This window comes from Gobius niger (assembly GCF_951799975.1).
Source record: "Gobius niger genome assembly, chromosome: 8".
Classification (NCBI taxonomy): Eukaryota; Metazoa; Chordata; class Actinopteri; order Gobiiformes; family Gobiidae; genus Gobius; species Gobius niger.
The window spans coordinates 2526603-2545341 of NC_136859.1; the positions used below are offsets into that span (position 1 = coordinate 2526603).

Sequence of the window (18739 nt, forward strand, 5' to 3'; positions counted from 1 at the left end):
ATTAATCAAAAATGTGACAAAAATTAATCAAAAATGTGACAAAAATTCAACTAAAATGCGACAAAAACTCAACAAAAACTAAAAAAGAATTCAACAAAATGTGACAAAAAATCAACAAAAATGTGACAAAAATTCAACAAAAAATGACAAAAAATCAACAAAAATGTAACAAAAATTCAACAAAAATGTGACAAAAATAAATTTAAAAAAAAGAATTAAAAAAACATAAAAAAGGTGACACAACACAGCAACAACGCAAGGAAAAAGATCAGTTTTGTGGGTCTTAGCTTTCAAATGAGCTGTTACACAGGCCTATATAATGGCCAAAGAGGACAGAATGCACTTGGTTTAGGGTTTAGGGTGGTAAGAGGTTAATGAATAAGATGGTGCTTTTATTTTGGCGTGCTGGATCGAAACAGGAAGTCACTTCTTGGACGGTGTTGTTATGATTTGAAGTTATGCACAGAATTGTACTGCATTTTGTTACATAACATTAAAGTGCATATGACAAATTAGACAAAATGTTGGCAAAAACATAGTTAACACAATTTTTTTTAAGATTTAGCAAAACAAAAAGAATGTGACCCAGCTTAGTTTGACCATTTTTGTGATGTTTTTAGTTTTACTTCCTTATTGGACGCTGACAGGAAGTGACATAGATAGAACCATTTCCACACTGTTGCCATGCCGACCATGTTATGTCAATGGGAAAATGAGTCAATCTGCTGTGGAGCTTTACCATCTATGTCACTTCCTGCCAATAGCTTAACAATTGCCACAGATGTTATCCATCTTAATGAGTCATATTTGTAAAAGTTTATTAACCTCTTAACTCCCGCCTGAACCAAGAGGATCTTTTTCCTCACATCAGTTTTTTTCCATAATTTTTTTGTTGGGTATTCAACTCATTTTTGTAACTTTTTTGTCATTTTTTTTTTATCAAATTTTTGTAATTTTTTTGTCAAATTTTTATCACATTTGTCTTTTTGTCATTTTTTGTCATCATTTTTGTCATTTTTGTCAATTTTTTGTCACATTTTTGTCTTTTTTAGGTCACATTTTTGTCATTTTTTCATCAATTTTTTATCACATTTTTGTATAATTTTGTGTCCAATTTTTATCACATTTGTCATTTTTTTGGTCATTTTTTGTCATAATTTTTGTCAATTTTTTTCATTTTTTGTCACATTTTTGTTACATTTTTGTCTTTTTTAGGTCACATTTTTGTTATTTTTTGTCACATTTTTATTACATTTTTGTCATTTTTTAATCTATTTTTTTTATCAATTTTTTATTTATTTTTTTGTCAAGTTTTTAACACATTTGTTTTTTTGTTTATAATTTTTGTCAAATTTTTTGTCATTTTTTTGGTCACATTTTTGTCACATTTTTGTCATTTGTTCGTCAATTTTTTGTCACTTTTTTGTCACATTTCCATCATTGTTTTCGTCTCAGTTTTGTTGCTATTTTCACAGCTTTTTTCCAGGAGCTTTTGGACTGGGGTCAAGCCAAACTGGAGAAAATGTGCCCGGTTCAGGTGGGAGTTAAGGGGTTAAGTCACAGAAGGACAGAAAATGGTAGACTGACGTTGCTCCTTCCCAAACGAAACAACAGCCCCTTAAAGATTTAAAAGTAATAAGAGTAAAAAGTCTGACCTGAGATACATAGACCAGTGAAAGCAAATAAAAAACAATGACTGTATCTCAAATTCTGACATTTTATCATTTAGCCTCAGTGGCCAATCACAAGATGGCCGCCAACGAGCGCCACGTCCGATCTACAGTTTTATTAAAGACCTTTGTTGAATGCAGTATCACGGATGAATAATAGAAACAGAAGCGATATTCTGTGAGGTAGAGCTGTCTGCGGCTCGTTGTGCTGGACTCCATTTCCCACAATGCCTTGCTACAATGTCCTTCAAAACCTCTTCAGTCTCTGGTTCATCCATCATGATGCTGAACGTCGTAAACCGATACAGTGTGTGAGAGCAGTTGTGGACTACACTTCCCATGATCCTCTGCTGTGTGCTGCAGGTGCGCTCGTGTGTGAAAGCCGGGGGGGGGGGGCGGGTAGATTTGCGACATCGTCCTGTCCGTGTGCACTGCAGCTTATCGCGCTGGCCGGGCCCTCTCTGAACTACAGCTCCCATCATGCTTTGCTTTGGGTGATGTACAGTTGTGCAGAGGGAGGGGGGAGGGAGGAGGAGGATGGATGATCGATGTGTGGGACCCGTGAGTGGCAGGTGGTGGCTTCGCTCTGGGCTCTAAGTTATAAATAGTGCCTTTGCAGATGGTTCATTTCTGCACTCCGTTTCCCATCAGCCCCTGCAGCGCTGCTGGATCCAGTCCTTGTTTCGTAAATGCTGTGGTGGTGTAGTGGGCCAGGCGTCTGTCGAGGAACCAGAGGGTTGTTGGATTAGAGACTGCAGTGAGTGATTCCTCTGTGTGTTTCTTTGCTCATGATGAAGGTCCTCACGCTTTAGGAACGTCAACACTTCCTGCTGATCCGTAACTACTGTGTCTGATTATATATTACTGTGGTCACAACAGCCTATGAACGCTTTATAATAGAAGAACGTAATGTTGGCAGTATTAGCTTGGCTATCGACAGACAAAATATCACTAGTTATATTTTCATCTGCTTCTAAAGCCCCCCCTCCTGGAGCCGCCACCTTAAGGTGATGGAGGGGTTTGAGAACCTGAATGATCCTGGGAGCCATGTTGTCGGGGGCTTTGTGTCCCTAGTAGGGTCTCCCAGGGCAAACAGGTCCTAGGTGACGGGTCAGACTAAGAGCCCCTTATGAGAGACCAACAGGCCCGGTTAGAATCGTGAGGCCGTCCTTCTGTGGACCCACCACGGACAAGGAAGAGGATGGATGGATGGATGGATGGATGGTTCGATGGATGGATGGTTCGATGGATGGGTGGATGGTTCGATGGATGGTTGGGTGGATGGATGGATGGATGGATGGATGGATGGATGGATGGATGGATGGTTCGATGGATGGGTGGTTCGATGGGTGGATGGGTGGGTGGATGGTTCGATGGATGGATGGGTGGATGGATGGATCGGTGGATGGATGGTTCGATGGGTGGATGGGTGGATGGATTACAGACGGCATCTCGTCATAGAAGGGGGCGTGGCCTCGCCAAGGGGGAAAATAGATTCTTTTGGGAAACACAATTTTTCCCTCTTTTTAGCCATTTTCTGGTGGAATATCAACTTATTTATCACATACAAATAAAGTCAAGTGTAAATCGGGCCCATATGGATATTTCCTCAAAGCAGATTGTTCAGTAGAAGTGGAAAAACGGCAGTTGTACCTAGTGCTAGCTAACCGTTGGCATTAGCCCGATGCTAACCTGTAGCATCGTGTTAGCATTCTCCATTTTTTAATGTATTTATGGGCTGTTGAACTACTTTGCTCCTCTCCATGCCTTTGTATCTTTATTTAGTAGAAAACTATGTTCACAATTCAGCACATGTTACAGTAGTTTTTGAATAATAAGAGAAAGTTTTGATTTTTTTCCCCCTTAACTGTTTTCAAACATGACCATATATGGACGATTCCAGAGACACCGTCTGTATCTATGGATGGGTGGTTGAATGGATGGATGGATGCTTTGATGCTTCTAAAGGCCTTTCCAGGTCTATTGTATCATATTTAGGAAATCTCAAAGTCATGAGCACAGTGATTGTTCTGCATAAACAAACAACCTTAGAAAACGCTCTCGTCGTGTCTGTTGGACGAGATTCTGCCGGACTCGTCTCCAAAGGCTAAACACATTTATTATCCACAAACTTGGCTCCAGTTCGTCGCGGCGTTGAAACTCTCCGTTCCAGACGAAGCCGATGCTAAACTTGTCGCCGCTTCAGTGAGTCGGGGCCTGTTCTATTTTTACCGCCTCATCCCTGATCCGTCCGCTGCAGAGAACAGATCGGCATCAGCGAGGTGTTGTCAGACGGAGCACTTTCGCTCAGATCGATCATTTTGAAATCCGAGACGGAGATCGATTTTTAAAATGTGTCTGGTCTTGAAACGCAGACTCGTTTGTTTACAATGAAGTGGGTACATCGCTCTGGAGTCCATTAGGGAATGAAAGTGAGGAGTGTATTAATGTGAATGTCTTGAGAATTGACTGGTTTAGAGGGAAAAGGGGAGACTGCAGCTGTCCAAGGTTCCTGAGTCATCATCTGGACTCCAGTGTTGGACGTTTTGCCTTTCGTCAGCGACGCTAAAGATCTCTGGCCAGAAAAGCTTCTAGGACAAGAGGCCAAATGTCCCTGGCATCCAGAATGACCCCCCTCTGTATATTTTTTATCAGTCTGGGCCGGACGCTTTTGCTGCAGCTGCCAAACTCAGACTGAAGATGTTGTAGCATTTAGCCTCTCCTCCTCTCGTCTATGAGGCCAAACGGGGGTGAAGTTAGAAGCGACCAAGCTCTTTCACGTTTCCCTTATTTAAATACAGTTACATGAGCAGTTACACCATCCAAATACACAAAATTAAACATGTGGATTTTCTAAGCGGATAAAATGGGGAACTATATTGTGAGGCGTAATAACACCTAAGGAGCGCTTGGACGTCCGCGCAGTAAAGTGAAGATGTTACTGCATGAACGTCCAAGTGCTCCTACGATGGCCTATTCCTTAAAGTAACAGGCCATCGTTTTTCCACACTGAGATCTGTTCTTACCTGAGCTTAGACGAGTTGATGTGTATCAGTCTGTCATGCCAAACGACCAAAGATATTGTTAGCATTTGGCCTCTCCCAGTGTGTTCCTATGGCTCCAAACAGGGGGGAAGTTGGAAGCGACCGAGCTCTTCCACGAGCACAAAGACCAGACAGGTACGGATCAACTCGTCTAAGCTCAGGTAAGAACAGATCTCAGTGTGGAAAACTGTGGGCTGTTCCTTTAACTGCAGAGTACAGATGCTGATGTTGTGTTTGAGGCTCTTGTTTGTCTTTTGAATCTTCCTCAGTGGCTGTTTTTAGCCGGACGGCGGAGAAAGCTCCTCCTGAGCTCCTAAGTTTGCAGGAAAAGCTGCCGGATATTCTGTTTCAACCATTTTCTTTGGTCGGGACAGTCCATGTTCATGAACACACGTGGGACTCATGTAAACACTAATTTACATCCGTCATCCCACACTTACAAACACATTCTCTCTCATTGTACATGTTTTTTAGTGGTAGTGAGTACCCGGAGGAAACCTAGACACGAGGAGAACATACAAAACTCCACACAGAAAGGCCCCGTTAATAATGCATTTTCTAATTAACAAAGTGTAAGATTGTGGTAAAGATATGATTATTACCAAACGCCTGTAAAAAGCAGAATAATGATGTTTAACATGGATTATTCCCCCTGTTGTCAGCAGAGGGCGCTGTAAACCCAGAGGAAGAGCAGGCCTTTCTCCACACCACCTTTGCTCTGCCCGATCCTGTCAGACCTTGGAAACACCAGGAAGCCTAGGCTGCGTCTGAAACCATCAAATTATAGCCTCTAAGCTCTAACACTAACAACTAACTCCTTAACCTTTCATGGGTCGACTGTTAGATCTGTGCAGTTAGAGAACTAGAGCTTCAGCAGAATTTGCACAGTCCGTCCGTCCTTAAACATGGGAAGTGACATCACCAACAGCTGCTTTTCTTCTTTAAAGTTATTGGTTGAGTGCAGGCCAAACAAAAGCGCATGTCGCCCCCTAGTGTCCAACAACAACAACAACAACAACAACAACAACAACAACAACAACAACAACAACAACAACAACAACAACAACAACAACAACAACAACAACATAGTGTCCAAACAAAGACATTTAAGGAGAAAAATAAATCCAAATGATCCAAACATTTCCCTTTAGTGTTATTTTATCTCAACAGCTGTTTCTTAAAGCTACAGCAGCAAATGATCCATGTGGCTTAAGTTTCTACTAAATGAAAACAAAAGCATTTAATCCGTTTCCTGAGTTTCCTCTTTAACACTGACATGTGACTGAGCTGTGGGGACGACAACATGGATTTATCACTTTTATAAAGTTTGGCTTGTGCAGAATCTTGGGGGGTTTTGGCGCAGGGGCTTATGGGATGGCACATAGCTCCAAATCACCGGTTAGTTAGCACCAGAGGTCCCTATGCTAAAGTGGCTATGATAGTTAGCATCATAGGTCCCTATGCTAAAGTGGCTATGATAGTTAGCATCATAGGTCCCTATGCTAAAGTGGCTATGATAGTTAGCATCATAGGTCCCTATGCTAAAGTGGCTATGATAGTTAGCATCAGAGGTCCCTATACTAAAGTGGCTATGATAGTTAGCATCATAGGTCCCTATGCTAAAGTGGCTATGATAGTTAGCATCATAGGTCCCTATGCTAAAGTGGCTATGATAGTTAGCATCAGAGGTCCCTATGCTAAAGTGGCTATGATAGTTAGCATCAAGGCTCCTTTTCCTAACTACTTCCTAACTGACAGCACAATTCGGAAGCTTCTTGTCATGGCGGACGCTGCCGCACATCTGGTTTGGCGTAAGAGCTCTCACCAATCTGCTTGTTTCGGATGCAGCCCTAGTTAATGTAGTGAGTGAGTGGTTGGTGGTGGGAGGGGCCGATGGCACAGACTGCTCGCTTCCGTCAGTCTACCCCAGGGCAGCTGTGGCTACAATAGTAGCTTCCCACCACCAAGTATGTAGTGAACGAATAGTGCAATGGAAAGCGATTTTGAGTGAAATCAGAAAATGCATTATTATGATTATTATGATTAATATTTTCTCCTCTTATGCCTTTGTCAGACAGACATTATCTTTTTGTTTTAAAATGTGAAATACAAACATAGAGGTGACCAGCATATGCCCGACATGTCCACTTTAACAAATGCCTTTATGACTGGTTGTGCTCGTGCCTCTTGTTCTGCAGCCGCATGCCTCACTCTCCCTCAGAGCCGACCCCAGACTCCCCGTCTAACGTCTCCCGGTGTGTCATTGGTGCAGGAGCTGGAGACCTCGGTGGCCGTGGAGAGTCTGGAGCTGAAGGAGCAGCAGGCCGACAGACAGGAGCTGGAGGAGACGCTGCAGAAGTTAGAGAAACACAAGGAGAAGCTGATCCAGCAGATCAAGGCCACGAGGCAGCTGTGCTACGAGGAGAGTCAGCAGGTCAGCACGAACCTCTGCCCGACTGACACCTGTGCGAACCCTCCACACATCTAACGCTCCTGTCACTTTGTTTCAGATTCTGTCGCTGCAGGCGGAAGAGGCCGTCAAGGAGAACCAGGTGGAGGAGTACGAGCGAGAGCTGGCCCGAGCGCGATGGCGGCTCCGCAAACTGAAGGAGGAGGTGAAGCAGGCGCGGCGGAAGGTGGAGACGGCCGGCGAGAGGGACCTCCCGCTGCAGGACTCCATCCGCCAGTCGTACGAGGAGATCCTGCAGGTGCGCGGCCGCGTTCCCGGGCCGCTCTGGGTTTAAAGTCCCGGGTTTTTAACGCTGGTCTCCGTCCCGCAGGAGGAGAACACGCTCTGCTCCCTCTCGGGGTCCGCCGTCACCCCCCAGAGTCAGATGGAGGGATCCTCGTCCCCGGGCGACACCACGGAGGACGAGCCCATCCCGGTCAGACCCTGGGGCCGCAGCCAGTCCCTGCCCGCGTACGCCGACCTCATCATGGTAGGGCACCTGGCTTTCTACTCCCAGTTCTCCTGCGGTGGGGCTCTGACATGGGGCAGGTCAGAGAATACAGCAGATAATGGACCTCGTCACTCATAAATGAAAACACAAGATTTATGATCTAACTTTTTATTAACATTCTTTTTTATTTGAGCATCTGAGTTCCACACAGTTCCACACAGGAGCAGAGTTCAGCACAGAAAGCAATAACCTGGATATGATGCTCAAAAGGAGGAGCTTGTTAGCGCCCGACTCCCTTTTGTACATTTGAGCAGTAAATACATTCATTTACTATAATCAAGAAGGCATGTGACACATAGTTATTTTCTCCTATTCCAGTGACTTTACAATCAGCAATATTGTCTGATCCCAAGACAAGGAACGAAACTGTTGTTAAAGTCTGCGCAGAGGGTTAGCTGTATCCTTAGGACTCCTGACGGGACACGGCCGTCTCTCGGTCAGTTTAAATGGGGCTAAGCAGCGACTTCATGTGTTTGTGGATGAAATAAAGTCTTATTAATGAAGTGCACGGCTTCCTTTGCCTCTGACTCCGTCTCAGAGAAGTGCAGAGGAGATTTCTGTGCGATGGTAAAAGTGTTTTTATTCATAAAGTCTGGACACAGACAGGTGCCTGATCAGCCTCTGTCCCTCAGCTGTCGGAGCCAGAGGTGTTTGAGGATCACTGAGGTCTTGGTCCCGACTCCTCCTCTGTTGCCTTTGTCTTGTTTATTTCAGCCGTAGACCTGTTTTTGGCCTGGTTTACATGTGGTTTAGTCCTTGGTTTGATGAGACTAAATATTTACAGAAAGTCTAATGTACAATAGGATGAAGTTTAGCAGAATAAGTTTGAGTTGTTTCTTGTGAATCACCCACCTCTGATCTCGTCCCACTCGCCTGTTTACTTTTTAACATAGTTTTTGTCTCCAGTGCTTAGTTTCTACCTGGTTTTAGTCTCAAACACTGAATAATACTTTAAACCACTGACCCTCTGGGGTGAAGTGTCTTGCTCAGTGACAGAGTAAGTGCGGGTGAGACTGAGATGTGAACCGTCGACCTCACGGTAACAGGGCGACGGCTCCACCTGTATCTGTCAGAGCCTCAAACACACAAGTGATGATTTAATAAAGACGTGTTTTATTTCAACAGTGAATCAGTGATTACAGGCGGAGCCAGCTGTGATTGGTCCTTACAGCTGTCAATGAAATGTGTGTCATAAAAGAGTTCAGTCACAGAGGTCCACCAGGGGGCGCTCTCCTCAGATCTAACACAGACACAGAGGAACCTTCATACCTCAGCCCAAACCCAGGAAACAGAGGCTCAGTGAAGGAGGAGGTGAAGGTGTGAATGTGGAACAGTTTTCCACCAGAGTCGACGTCATAGAAGGACAGAGCTCCAGCCTCAGAGTCCAGGAACACGCCCACTGCACCTGAGTCAGAGAGAGAGGAGGGGGGGGTGAAGAGGTGTGTTTCTCTCTTGTTGTGACAGACAGAGTAAACTCCACCATCGATCCTCAGCCTCCAGGACTGATCATTGTTTCCAAACTCACTCTCCTCTCTGTAACTCACTGCTATATCAACCTCCCACCCGCTCCACCCCACCTCCCAGTAACAGCGCCCCCTCAGGCCAGTGGAGCTCAGGACCTGACGCTGGTCCATGAACCTGTGCTCATGATATGGATACTGCTGCTCCTTCTCACTCACTCTGGTCACAGTCCGTTTGTCCTCAGACAGACGGAGGTTCCTCTGAGCTGTGTTTGGATCCAGAGAAAACTCACAGGAATCTGAGGAAACAAACACAACTCATGACATCACTTCCTGTTCCTGTGTCTGAAGAGTTCTTTCATGTGTAATAAGCTGTAATAAGACACATATATTCAGAAGAGCATGGATTTGGTGCATAATTTGTAAATTAAATCTATCACTTTGCAGATTTTTCCTCTAAAAACAGATCATGTAAACCTGATGAAGTTCAAGTTGTTTCCAAAAAATGAATAAAACACAGACTCACATTTCCTCAGACCTGGGACCATCCACTGTTCTCCAGCAGGATCCAGCCTGAAACACACAAGTCCAGTTTACTGTAGACCAGACCAGACCTGGACCAACCATGGACCAGAGACAAGACCCTGAGAGAGTCCAGGGGGGCCTCACCTGAGAGAGTGCAGGGGCCCCTGAGGGGCCCATAGAGCGGTCAGGAGCTCGGCGGAGGGTCCTGGATGGTTGTAGCTCAGATCTAACTCTCTCAGGTGGGAGGGGGCGGAGCTCAGAGCTGAGGCCAGAGAAGCCCCGCCCCTCTCTGAGACCAGACATCCAGACAGACTAAAGACACACAGCATTAGCCTCTAATGTGGACACAGAGACAGAGTGCATCATGGGAGCGTCTCACCTGAGGGTGTGCAGTCTGCAGGGGGCGCTCTTCAGTCCAGAACACAGCAGCTCCACTCCTGAGTCCTGGAGGTCGTTGTTACTGAGATCCAGGTGAGTCAGACTGGAGGAGCTGAGGACTGAGGCCAGAGGAGCACAGCTGAGAGGAGACAGGCCACAGCCGCTCAGACTGAGGACAGAGAGGACGATTAGAGACGAGAGCCAAGACACAAGTGTTTAAATACAGTCTGGACTCACATGGATTTGGTGGAGACTTTGACGACCGGCAGCAGCTTCAGGAGAACTGTGTCTGAGGGACAGTATTTCCTGATGTCAAACTCCTCCAGGTCTGAGTCTGAGGACAGTAAGAGGAAGGACAGAGCAGACCACTGAGCAGGAGAACGTAACGAGGAGAGAAGTCCTTTTCTCATGTAACTCTGTATCAGCTTCATCAGACTGTGGTCGTTCAGTTCGTTCAGACAGTGGAGCAGGTTCAGGCTCCTCTCTGCAGACAGACCCTCTTCATCCAGCTTCTGTTTGATGTACTTTACTGTCGCCTGATTGGTCGAGTCACTTCCTGTGTGAGTCAGCTGACCTGGCAGCAGGCTCTGATTCGTCGGCAGAGACAGCCCCAGGAGGAAGCGCAGGAACAGGTCCAGGTGTCCGTTTGGACTCTGTAAGGCCCGGTCCACAGCAGAGCGGTAGAAGGTCTCAGGGCTCTCAGAGGAGTGTGGTGTGGACAGCAGGTTCTCCTCGAGGTCAGGGCTCTCAGGGTTCTGTTGTGGTGACAGCAGGTTCTCCTCGGGGTCAGGGCTCTCAGAGGAGTGTGGTGAGGACAGCAGGTTCTCCCCAGAGCTGAAGAAGGTCTGATGGACGTGAAGAGCAGCCAGAAACTCCTGCACAGTCAGATGGATGAAGCAGTAGACCTTGTCCTGGTACAGGCCTGGCTCCTCTCTAAAGACCTGTGTGAAGACTCCGGAGTACACTGAGGCGGCTGCAGCGTCCAGCCCACACTCGCTCAGGTCACTCTCGTAGAAGATCAGGTTTCCTTTCTGCAGCTGCTCAAAGGCCAGTTTTCCCAGAGACCGCACCATCTCCCAGGTCTCTGGAGTCCAGTGAAGGTCTGTCCCAGATCCCTCATGATACTTGATGTTCTTGACTTTGGCCTGGACCACCAGGAGGTGGATGTACATCTGGGTGAGAGTGCGGGGCAGCTCTCCTCTCTCTCTGGTCTCCATCAGATGGAGCAGGACTGTGGAGAGGATCCAGCAGAAGACTGGGATGTGGCACATGATGTACAGGCTGTGGATGCTCTTGATGTGGGAGATGATGTCTGTGGCCTGCTGCTCGTCTCTGAACCTCTTCCTGAAGTACTGCTCCTTCTGTGGGTCGCTGAACCCTCGCACCTCTGTCACCATGGAGACGCACTCAGCAGGGATCTGATTGGCCGCCGCGGGGCGTGTTGTTATCCAGAGGCGAGCGGAGGGAAGCAGGCTCCCCCTGATGAGGTTCACCAGCAGCTCCTCCACTGAGGCGCTCTCTGTGGGCTCCGTCAGGACCCGGGTCCGGCTGAAGTCCAGAGGAAGTCTGCACTCGTCCAGACCGTCAAAGATGAAGAGCACCTGGAGCTGCTGAAAGCTGCAGAGACCTTTGGTTTGACTGAAGAAGTGGTGCAGCAGCTCCACCAGGCTGTACTCTGTGTCTCTGAGCACATTGAGCTCTCTGAAAGTGAAGGGGAACAGCAGCTGGACGTCCTGGTGGGCTCTGCCTTCAGCCCAGTCCAGACTCACCTTCTGAGTCAGCACTGTTTTCCCCACGCCGGCCACGCCCTTCGTCAGCACCGTCCTGATTGGTCCCTCCTCTGTCAGCTCTGCTCTGATTGGCTGCTGTCTGTGGGCGGGGCCTTTAAACAGGTCTTCACATGTGATGCTGGTCTCTGTAGCTCCTGGTTTCCTGGACGCCGTCTCGATGTGTCTGACCTCATGTTCCTGGTTGACCTCTGAGGCCCCTCCCTCTGTGATGTAGAGCTCTGTGTAGATTTGGTGCAGGGGGGCGGAGTTTCCTGCTTTAGCCACGCCCTCAAACACACAGCTGAACCTCTGCTGCAGATGAGTCTTCAGTTTATCTCTACAAACTCCAACAGGACTCCCTGAATAAAGACAGAGACAACAGTGAACTCTTCACTGGACACAAACTCAAATATAAGTTATTAAAGTTATGTAGATGTGGAAGAGTTCTTACTGGAGCTCAGACGCTCGGCCAGCTGCTCCTGCTTCATCCTCCTCAGGAAGTCCAGGGTGATGTTCAGCACAGCCTCTCTGCTGCTCTGCTCCTCCTCACTCTCTGAGCTACTCTCTGGGTACTCTGAGACCAGGAGCCTGTGGAGCCTCTGCAGCTGCTCTTTGACAAACGTCAGGATGTCCTCCTCCAGACGCTGGAATAGAATCAGATTTAAAGAGTTTCAGTCAAAGAGAGGACCTGAGGAGCCCCACAGAGAACCCCACACATGCTGCAGTCGTGGCTACTCACCGTGAATATGGCGTCCAGCTGCTCCTTTGGGCCTGGCTCCCTGTGAACCAACAAACAGAAACATTAGAGACTGAGCAGAGACCACTGCAGACGCCTTTGGACTCATTTAGACTCACAAGAAGCTCCTCCACAGACCTGCTGAGGACTCACCATCTACAGCTCACACCAGGACTAAACCAGGACTAAACCAGGACTAAACCAGGACTAAACCAAGTCTGACACTGGTTTACGCAGGACTTACCTCTGGTCTTCAGGAGGAGGTTCTCTAAAGTCAGGAGGTTCTCCTATAGACCAGTCACTTTTCAGAGACACAAAGCTGAGAGCAGGTTTAGGTCTGGGTTTGGACCTGGGTCCAGGTCCATGTACATCCATGTAGGTGCTGGGAATCAGAAGAAGAGCCCGTTGACTGTTGATAAAACTTTTAAACCAAATTTGACAGAACTAAACAGATATTTTGGAAGAGCTCAGACCTTATTGTCTGTCGTCTCTGCCACATAAACAGTTTAGCAGCATTCTGTGGTTCATCCAAATGTTTCTGTCATTGATTTAAGAACTTTTTATGCTTCATATTTGCGCTGAAGAAAAGGGTGTTTCACCAAAAGTGCAATAATCAAGGTAAGTGTGTGACAATGACACTTCCTGTCCAGGTTTATACAACATTTAAATGAGTCTCAGTTTGTTTGGACGCCGGTGAATCCTAATGTCAGTGCCACACGTCACCGTCAGCTCTGTGGAAGCACTGACACAGTTTTCTTTTATAATGTCTTTTTATCTGTGTTGTTTTGTTTGTGTCTTTATATGGACAAATAAAGATGATGATCATGATAATTGATAAATTTCCCTGATAATGGTCCTGCACTTCGAACTCTTTACAAAGTGAACTAAAATGAAGAGAATTGGTTCTGATTCATGTGTGCTTTATTGTCTCCATAGGGAAATGTATCCTCTGCATTTGACCCATCGAAGCCGTGGGCGACCGCAGTGCAGCTTTTATTGGATTTTAAAAGACAAACTGTGATATTCATGTGAGAAGTATTATGATGTCTAAATAGTTACATGATTGAAATATGACCTTATTGGTTATGATGATTATTTGAAATTTGCTGCTGAACTCTTGGCATCCATGGAAATTAGATAATAATCTTAAACAGTTATATTTGGTTAAATAAAGATGGCCGTCCCGCCTTTGCTCTGCCCGATTCCGTCAGACCTTGGAAGCTCAGCAGGGAAGGGCCTGGTCGGTACTTGGATGGTCCAGGTGAGACTAGACTTTGTTTAGTGTTTGTTTGAGGAGCAGCTCACACTTCTTCCAATGACAAACATTCTGTACTTTGTAATTTTATCAGCCTGTTTTACCTCTGGTCTTCAGGAGGAGGTTCTTTAAAGAAAGGAGGTTCGCCTTTAGAGCGGTCACTTCTCAGAGACACAGAGCTGGGAGCAGGTTTAGGTCTGGGTTTGGACCCGGGGCCAGGTCCAGGTGGGTCCATGTTGAAGCTGCTGAGAATCAGAAGAAGAGTTCATTAGATCAGAACAAACAGGGCGTTAGAAACAGATCCAACAAATCCAGTGTTTTTCGTTTAGACCAATAAAACATCAGGAGTGTCCTCACAGAGCTGCAACACTAGACTCAAACTGTTCCTCAAACATCACCAACATCTGGACTTTACTAAAGCCACTGAGTCGCTCAGAGCGGCTCCTCGTCCTCCACACGTCTGTCAGGTGATTTTAGATGAAATAACAGGGTCAGGGTGGACTTTATGGACATGTTTGGGTTTGAGATTTCGAGGTGGGAAATATGTCGTCTGCAAGATGATTTACAAATGTTTGTTTGGAAGATACAGTTTGTACATTTACAACATCAAGGACATCTTCAAGTCACGAAACCAACAAACAAGAGGCAAAAACTGCTGCCAAAAAATATCACTGATGTGTCTCAAAAATGAAAAGTTTTTTTCCTGCACTTTTGTAGTTTATTCAAGACAAACAACAAAACAAAAGTCTGATGGTTTTCAATAATATATGTGTAGAGGCAAATCTTTAGTTCGTTAGTTTCTTCTTTGTTCTAATTTTAACCTCTTCTATGAATGACTGACACTGAGGCTGATTTTACGCGTGTGACAACATTATCCGTCGCAGTAAAATGACCGTGTTGCTCCGTCAGCCATCTTTTTATTTCTTGAAGTCAAGTCAAAGAACAACAGTCAACTTCTTCTTCGTGGGCAAGGACAATACACTGCGCCCTCTATGGCAAAACATGCATTTGCTTTCTTTGTAAATAGCTCAATAATGAACAGTTTTTGAATATTACATATGAAATGTATCATTTCTTTTTAAACAAAATCTAAAAAATATGAAATACAAAATTAATACATATGAACATGAATTATTCATAAACATGTAGGCCGTATGAAATGGCGCTTAAAATATGTTTAGTGTTTGTGAATGTGGTGAGTGAGTGGATGGTGGTCGGACATGCAGATGGTGCAGACTGGTTGTCTCGCTTCCATCAGTCACCCATGGGTGTAGGTTTGCGTGGGGACCATGGGGACATGTCTCCACCAATATTTCAGGACGGCCAAGTTGTCTCCACCAACTTCATTCACATTGTGCGATCGGTCACTCTTTATTTGACAGGACCCTTGATACATTGTACTAACTAAATGTAGTACAATGCAATGTGCTCTGTAAGAATGTGTAGTAACTTGTACTTATGGCTTAGATACACAATGGAATAATATGTATTTGTATTTTGGAGGTACATAATGTATTAAGACATAACTCTAACCCGAGGGTCTCATGTCCTGTTACATAACGTACCTACAAAGTACTAATACAAGTGATTCCATTATGTATCTCACCCATAGGTGCAGGTTATTACACATTGTTATAGAGCTCATTACATTGCACTAAGTTAAGTTGGTACAATGTATCAAGGTGCTGTAAAATAAAGTGACATCGTGCGATCTTTCACAAAGACTGGACTCAGATGTGGCACTAAAGTGTCCCACCAACAGCACCACCAAAGCTCCGCCCTTGAGTCGACCCGAGGGCAGTGGGTGCAGCCGTGCACCCCCTGAAGCTTTAGGTGACGAGTCACGGACCCCCTACTTTGACATGATGAATATCACAAATAAAATATCTATTTAACATCTATTTCATCCATTATTACTGTGAAGCAGGTTTTACAGACAGTTTTGCTCGACTGAGTGAGAGGCAAGAAGAAGGTCTGGTCCTGTCTGGTTTTATGAAAAAACAAACAAACTGATGATTCGATGCACAGAGTCTTTCCACAACTTCTACTTTTACAATTTACTCAAACAGAACAAAAGCATTTTCATTCCTCCACCAGCAACAATGAACCAGGACTAGACTCGGTCCAAACCAGGATTAGGCCAAGTCTTAAAACACGGATCAAACCAGGACTAAAACGCTTAAACTCTTTAAAAACCAGGACTAAACCAGGACTGAACTCGGACTAAACCAGGACTGAACTCGGACTAAACCAGGACTGAACTCGGACTAAACCAGGTCTGAACCAAAGAACAAGCAAAGACTAAACCACGGTGTCATTATTTCACATTATTGTAAGAAAAACTCACTGCGTCACGTCGTCCGGATGCTTTCACTTTCAAAGGAAGTGTTTACAGAGTTATATATATCCTCTCTCTCTCCTCTGTGCGCTCTGGGGCTGAGCTGTAGTGTCTCTGAGCTCCAGCAGAGGGCGCCACATTCTCGTATGTCAGTGAAGAAAAATAACACTAAAACTCAATAAATAATACTTTTGTTTAACCCCTTAACTCCCACCGGAACCGAGCACATTTTCTCCAGTTTGGCTTTACCCCAATCCAAAAGCTTCTGGGAAAAAGCTGAGACGAAAACAATGATGGAAATGTGATTAAAAAAAAAAGTGAGAAAACATTGATGAAAAAGTGGCAAAAATGTCACAAGAAATTGATAAAAATTTGACGGAAAAATTACAAAAATGTGATAAAAATGTGATAAAAAATTGATGAAAAAAAGGACAAAAATGTGACAAAAATGAGGCCCTATGTCAAAAATCCTGAAATATCCCTTTAATGTAAATTTTAAAATAAAAGTGTTTGGACATGTCAGATACTATTTTCTTAGTAGAGCTGAGCTGATAATTCTTAGAGGAAAAACACAGTTTGAATTCATTCATAAAGTGCTTGAAACAGGGGTGAGTGTCATTTACAACAATGCATGTGGTATTTTGCAAGGAGGAAAACAATATTAACAATATCGGAGACAGAATTTTTTTATCACATTTTTGTCAATTATTTATTTCTTTGTCACATTTAAAAAAAAAAATCATCAATTTTTTGTGATTTTTGTCACATTTTTGTGATTTTTTTGTTAAATATTTGTCAAATTTTTTGTTGAATTTTTCATCAATTTTTTATCACATTTTTGTCAATTATTTGTAAAAAAAATCGTGTTTTGTCAATTTTTTTGTCACAATTTGCCATTTTTTTGTTACATTTTTTCGTCAATTTTTTGTTCATTTCTTGTGACATTTTTGCCACTTTTTCATCAATTTTTCGTCACTTTTTGTCAATGTTTTCTCACTTTTTTGTCACATTTCCATCATTGTTTTCGTCTCAGTTTTGTTGCTATTTCCACAGCTTTTTTCCAGAAGCTTTTGGACTGGGGTAAAGCCAAACTGGAGAAAATGTGCTCGGTTCAAGTGGGAGTTAAGGGGTTAAAGTTCTTCTATGTTGAACTAATACAAGATACAAACACTAGCGCCAAAGTAACAAGAATAAAACCCACTTGGAATCAGACAAATAATTGTTTTTCACTTGAAATGACACAAAATCATCTGAATGAAGAGAATAACGACTGCTCGAGGTTTTATCTCATCTGAGACCAAATCTACTCAAACCTTAGATTTAATCTCTTAATTCAAGTAGATTTATGTCATTTCTTCCTTAAAACGATTGTTCTTTTCCCAGTTCTTTCAGATGCCAGTGTTATGACCTCATTGGGTGCATTGACAGTATTTCTACCTTATTTTCTCCCATTTAACTCTAATAATGTTCAAAGTACTCTGTGATTTGTGTAGTAGTGTTTCTCAAAATCATCTTGAGGGCCAGAGGTTCTGGGCCGGATTTGGCCCCCGGGCCTGACGTTGCCTGTGTTAAAGGAACAGGAGGAGGATCGTTGAGGTCTTTTTATGACACAACACTCTGTTAAAGAAAGTGCAATATTTGAAGAAGTGAAAAGTGAGTCTGAGCTGATTCTGTCACTTTGATCCAAAGTACGTGTAAAACTGAAATAATAAAGCAAAACCGCTGTGTGCAAAGGTGAAGTATGAAGCTTGACTTTGTTCTCTCTGTGTCCACCAGGGGGCGAACGACCCGGCCTTCTGCCATAACCTCGGAGACACTCGTGAAGTGGACGACTCCGGCTCCAGCTCTCCAAAGGTTCACCTGAACCACATGATTCTAATAACATCCGTGATCATGAAGCTGACTGTGGTCTGTCCCGCAGATGGACCGCTCCGACATGGACGACTCCCTGGAGGAGCCCGAGGCGGAGAGAGCGCTCCCCCAGGCACAGGGCCCTGTGACCGGGCTGGACTTCTACCAGGCCAACCCCTTCGGCCACTGCCACGGAGAGCGTGAGTCACAGGCTCTTTGTTTAGTAGAAAACTGAAATAAACACTTTAACCCCTTAACTCCCACCTGAACCCAGCACATTTTCTCCAGTTTGGCTTTAACCCAATCCAAAAGCTTCTGGAAAAAAGCTGTGGAAAAAGCAACAAAACTGAGATGAAAAAAACTATGGAAATGTGACAAAAAAGTGATGAAAAATGTATGAAAAAATGACAAAAATGTGACAAAAAATGACAATTTAAAAAAAAAATGACAAAAATGTGACAGAAAATGACAAAAAAGTTACAAAAATGAGTTGAATACCCAACAAAAAATGCTGGAAAAAAAAAAGTGATGACGTGAGGAAAAAGATCCTCTCGGTCCAGGCAGGAGTTAAGAGGTTAAAACTATAAACTCGAATGGAAAAAATAAATGACTTTTTTCTCTCCATGAAGTCAGAGGCAAAGATTATGGGCCTGATCTTGTGTTTGAAAATGAAGACTCAGCTGAGTCTGAGCGTTTAAAGGTTTATTCTTTATGATTTGTGACTCACAGACGACCTCTTCAATGAAGACCTGT

The 18739-nt window shown here is 44.4% G+C and overlaps 1 protein-coding gene across 1 annotated transcript in view; it reads right to left on the reverse strand.

Moving 5' to 3' along the window:
• Positions 1-8879: 8879 nt before the first annotated feature.
• The window catches only part of LOC306966787 (protein NLRC3-like), a gene marked incomplete at its 3' end in the record, with an annotated part of 170653 nt that continues 160793 nt past the window's right edge, over positions 8880-18739 (reverse strand). Inside the window, exons 2-10 of the mRNA XM_079561604.1 lie at positions 13945-14042; positions 12787-12829; positions 12546-12585; positions 12258-12450; positions 10275-12165; positions 10039-10206; positions 9804-9971; positions 9661-9707; positions 8880-9433 (exon numbers count right to left, since the gene is read on the reverse strand). Coding sequence (XP_079417730.1) covers positions 8880-9433; positions 9661-9707; positions 9804-9971; positions 10039-10206; positions 10275-12165; positions 12258-12450; positions 12546-12585; positions 12787-12829; positions 13945-14042 — 3202 coding nt within the window. The remainder of the gene's footprint in view (positions 9434-9660; positions 9708-9803; positions 9972-10038; positions 10207-10274; positions 12166-12257; positions 12451-12545; positions 12586-12786; positions 12830-13944; positions 14043-18739) is intronic.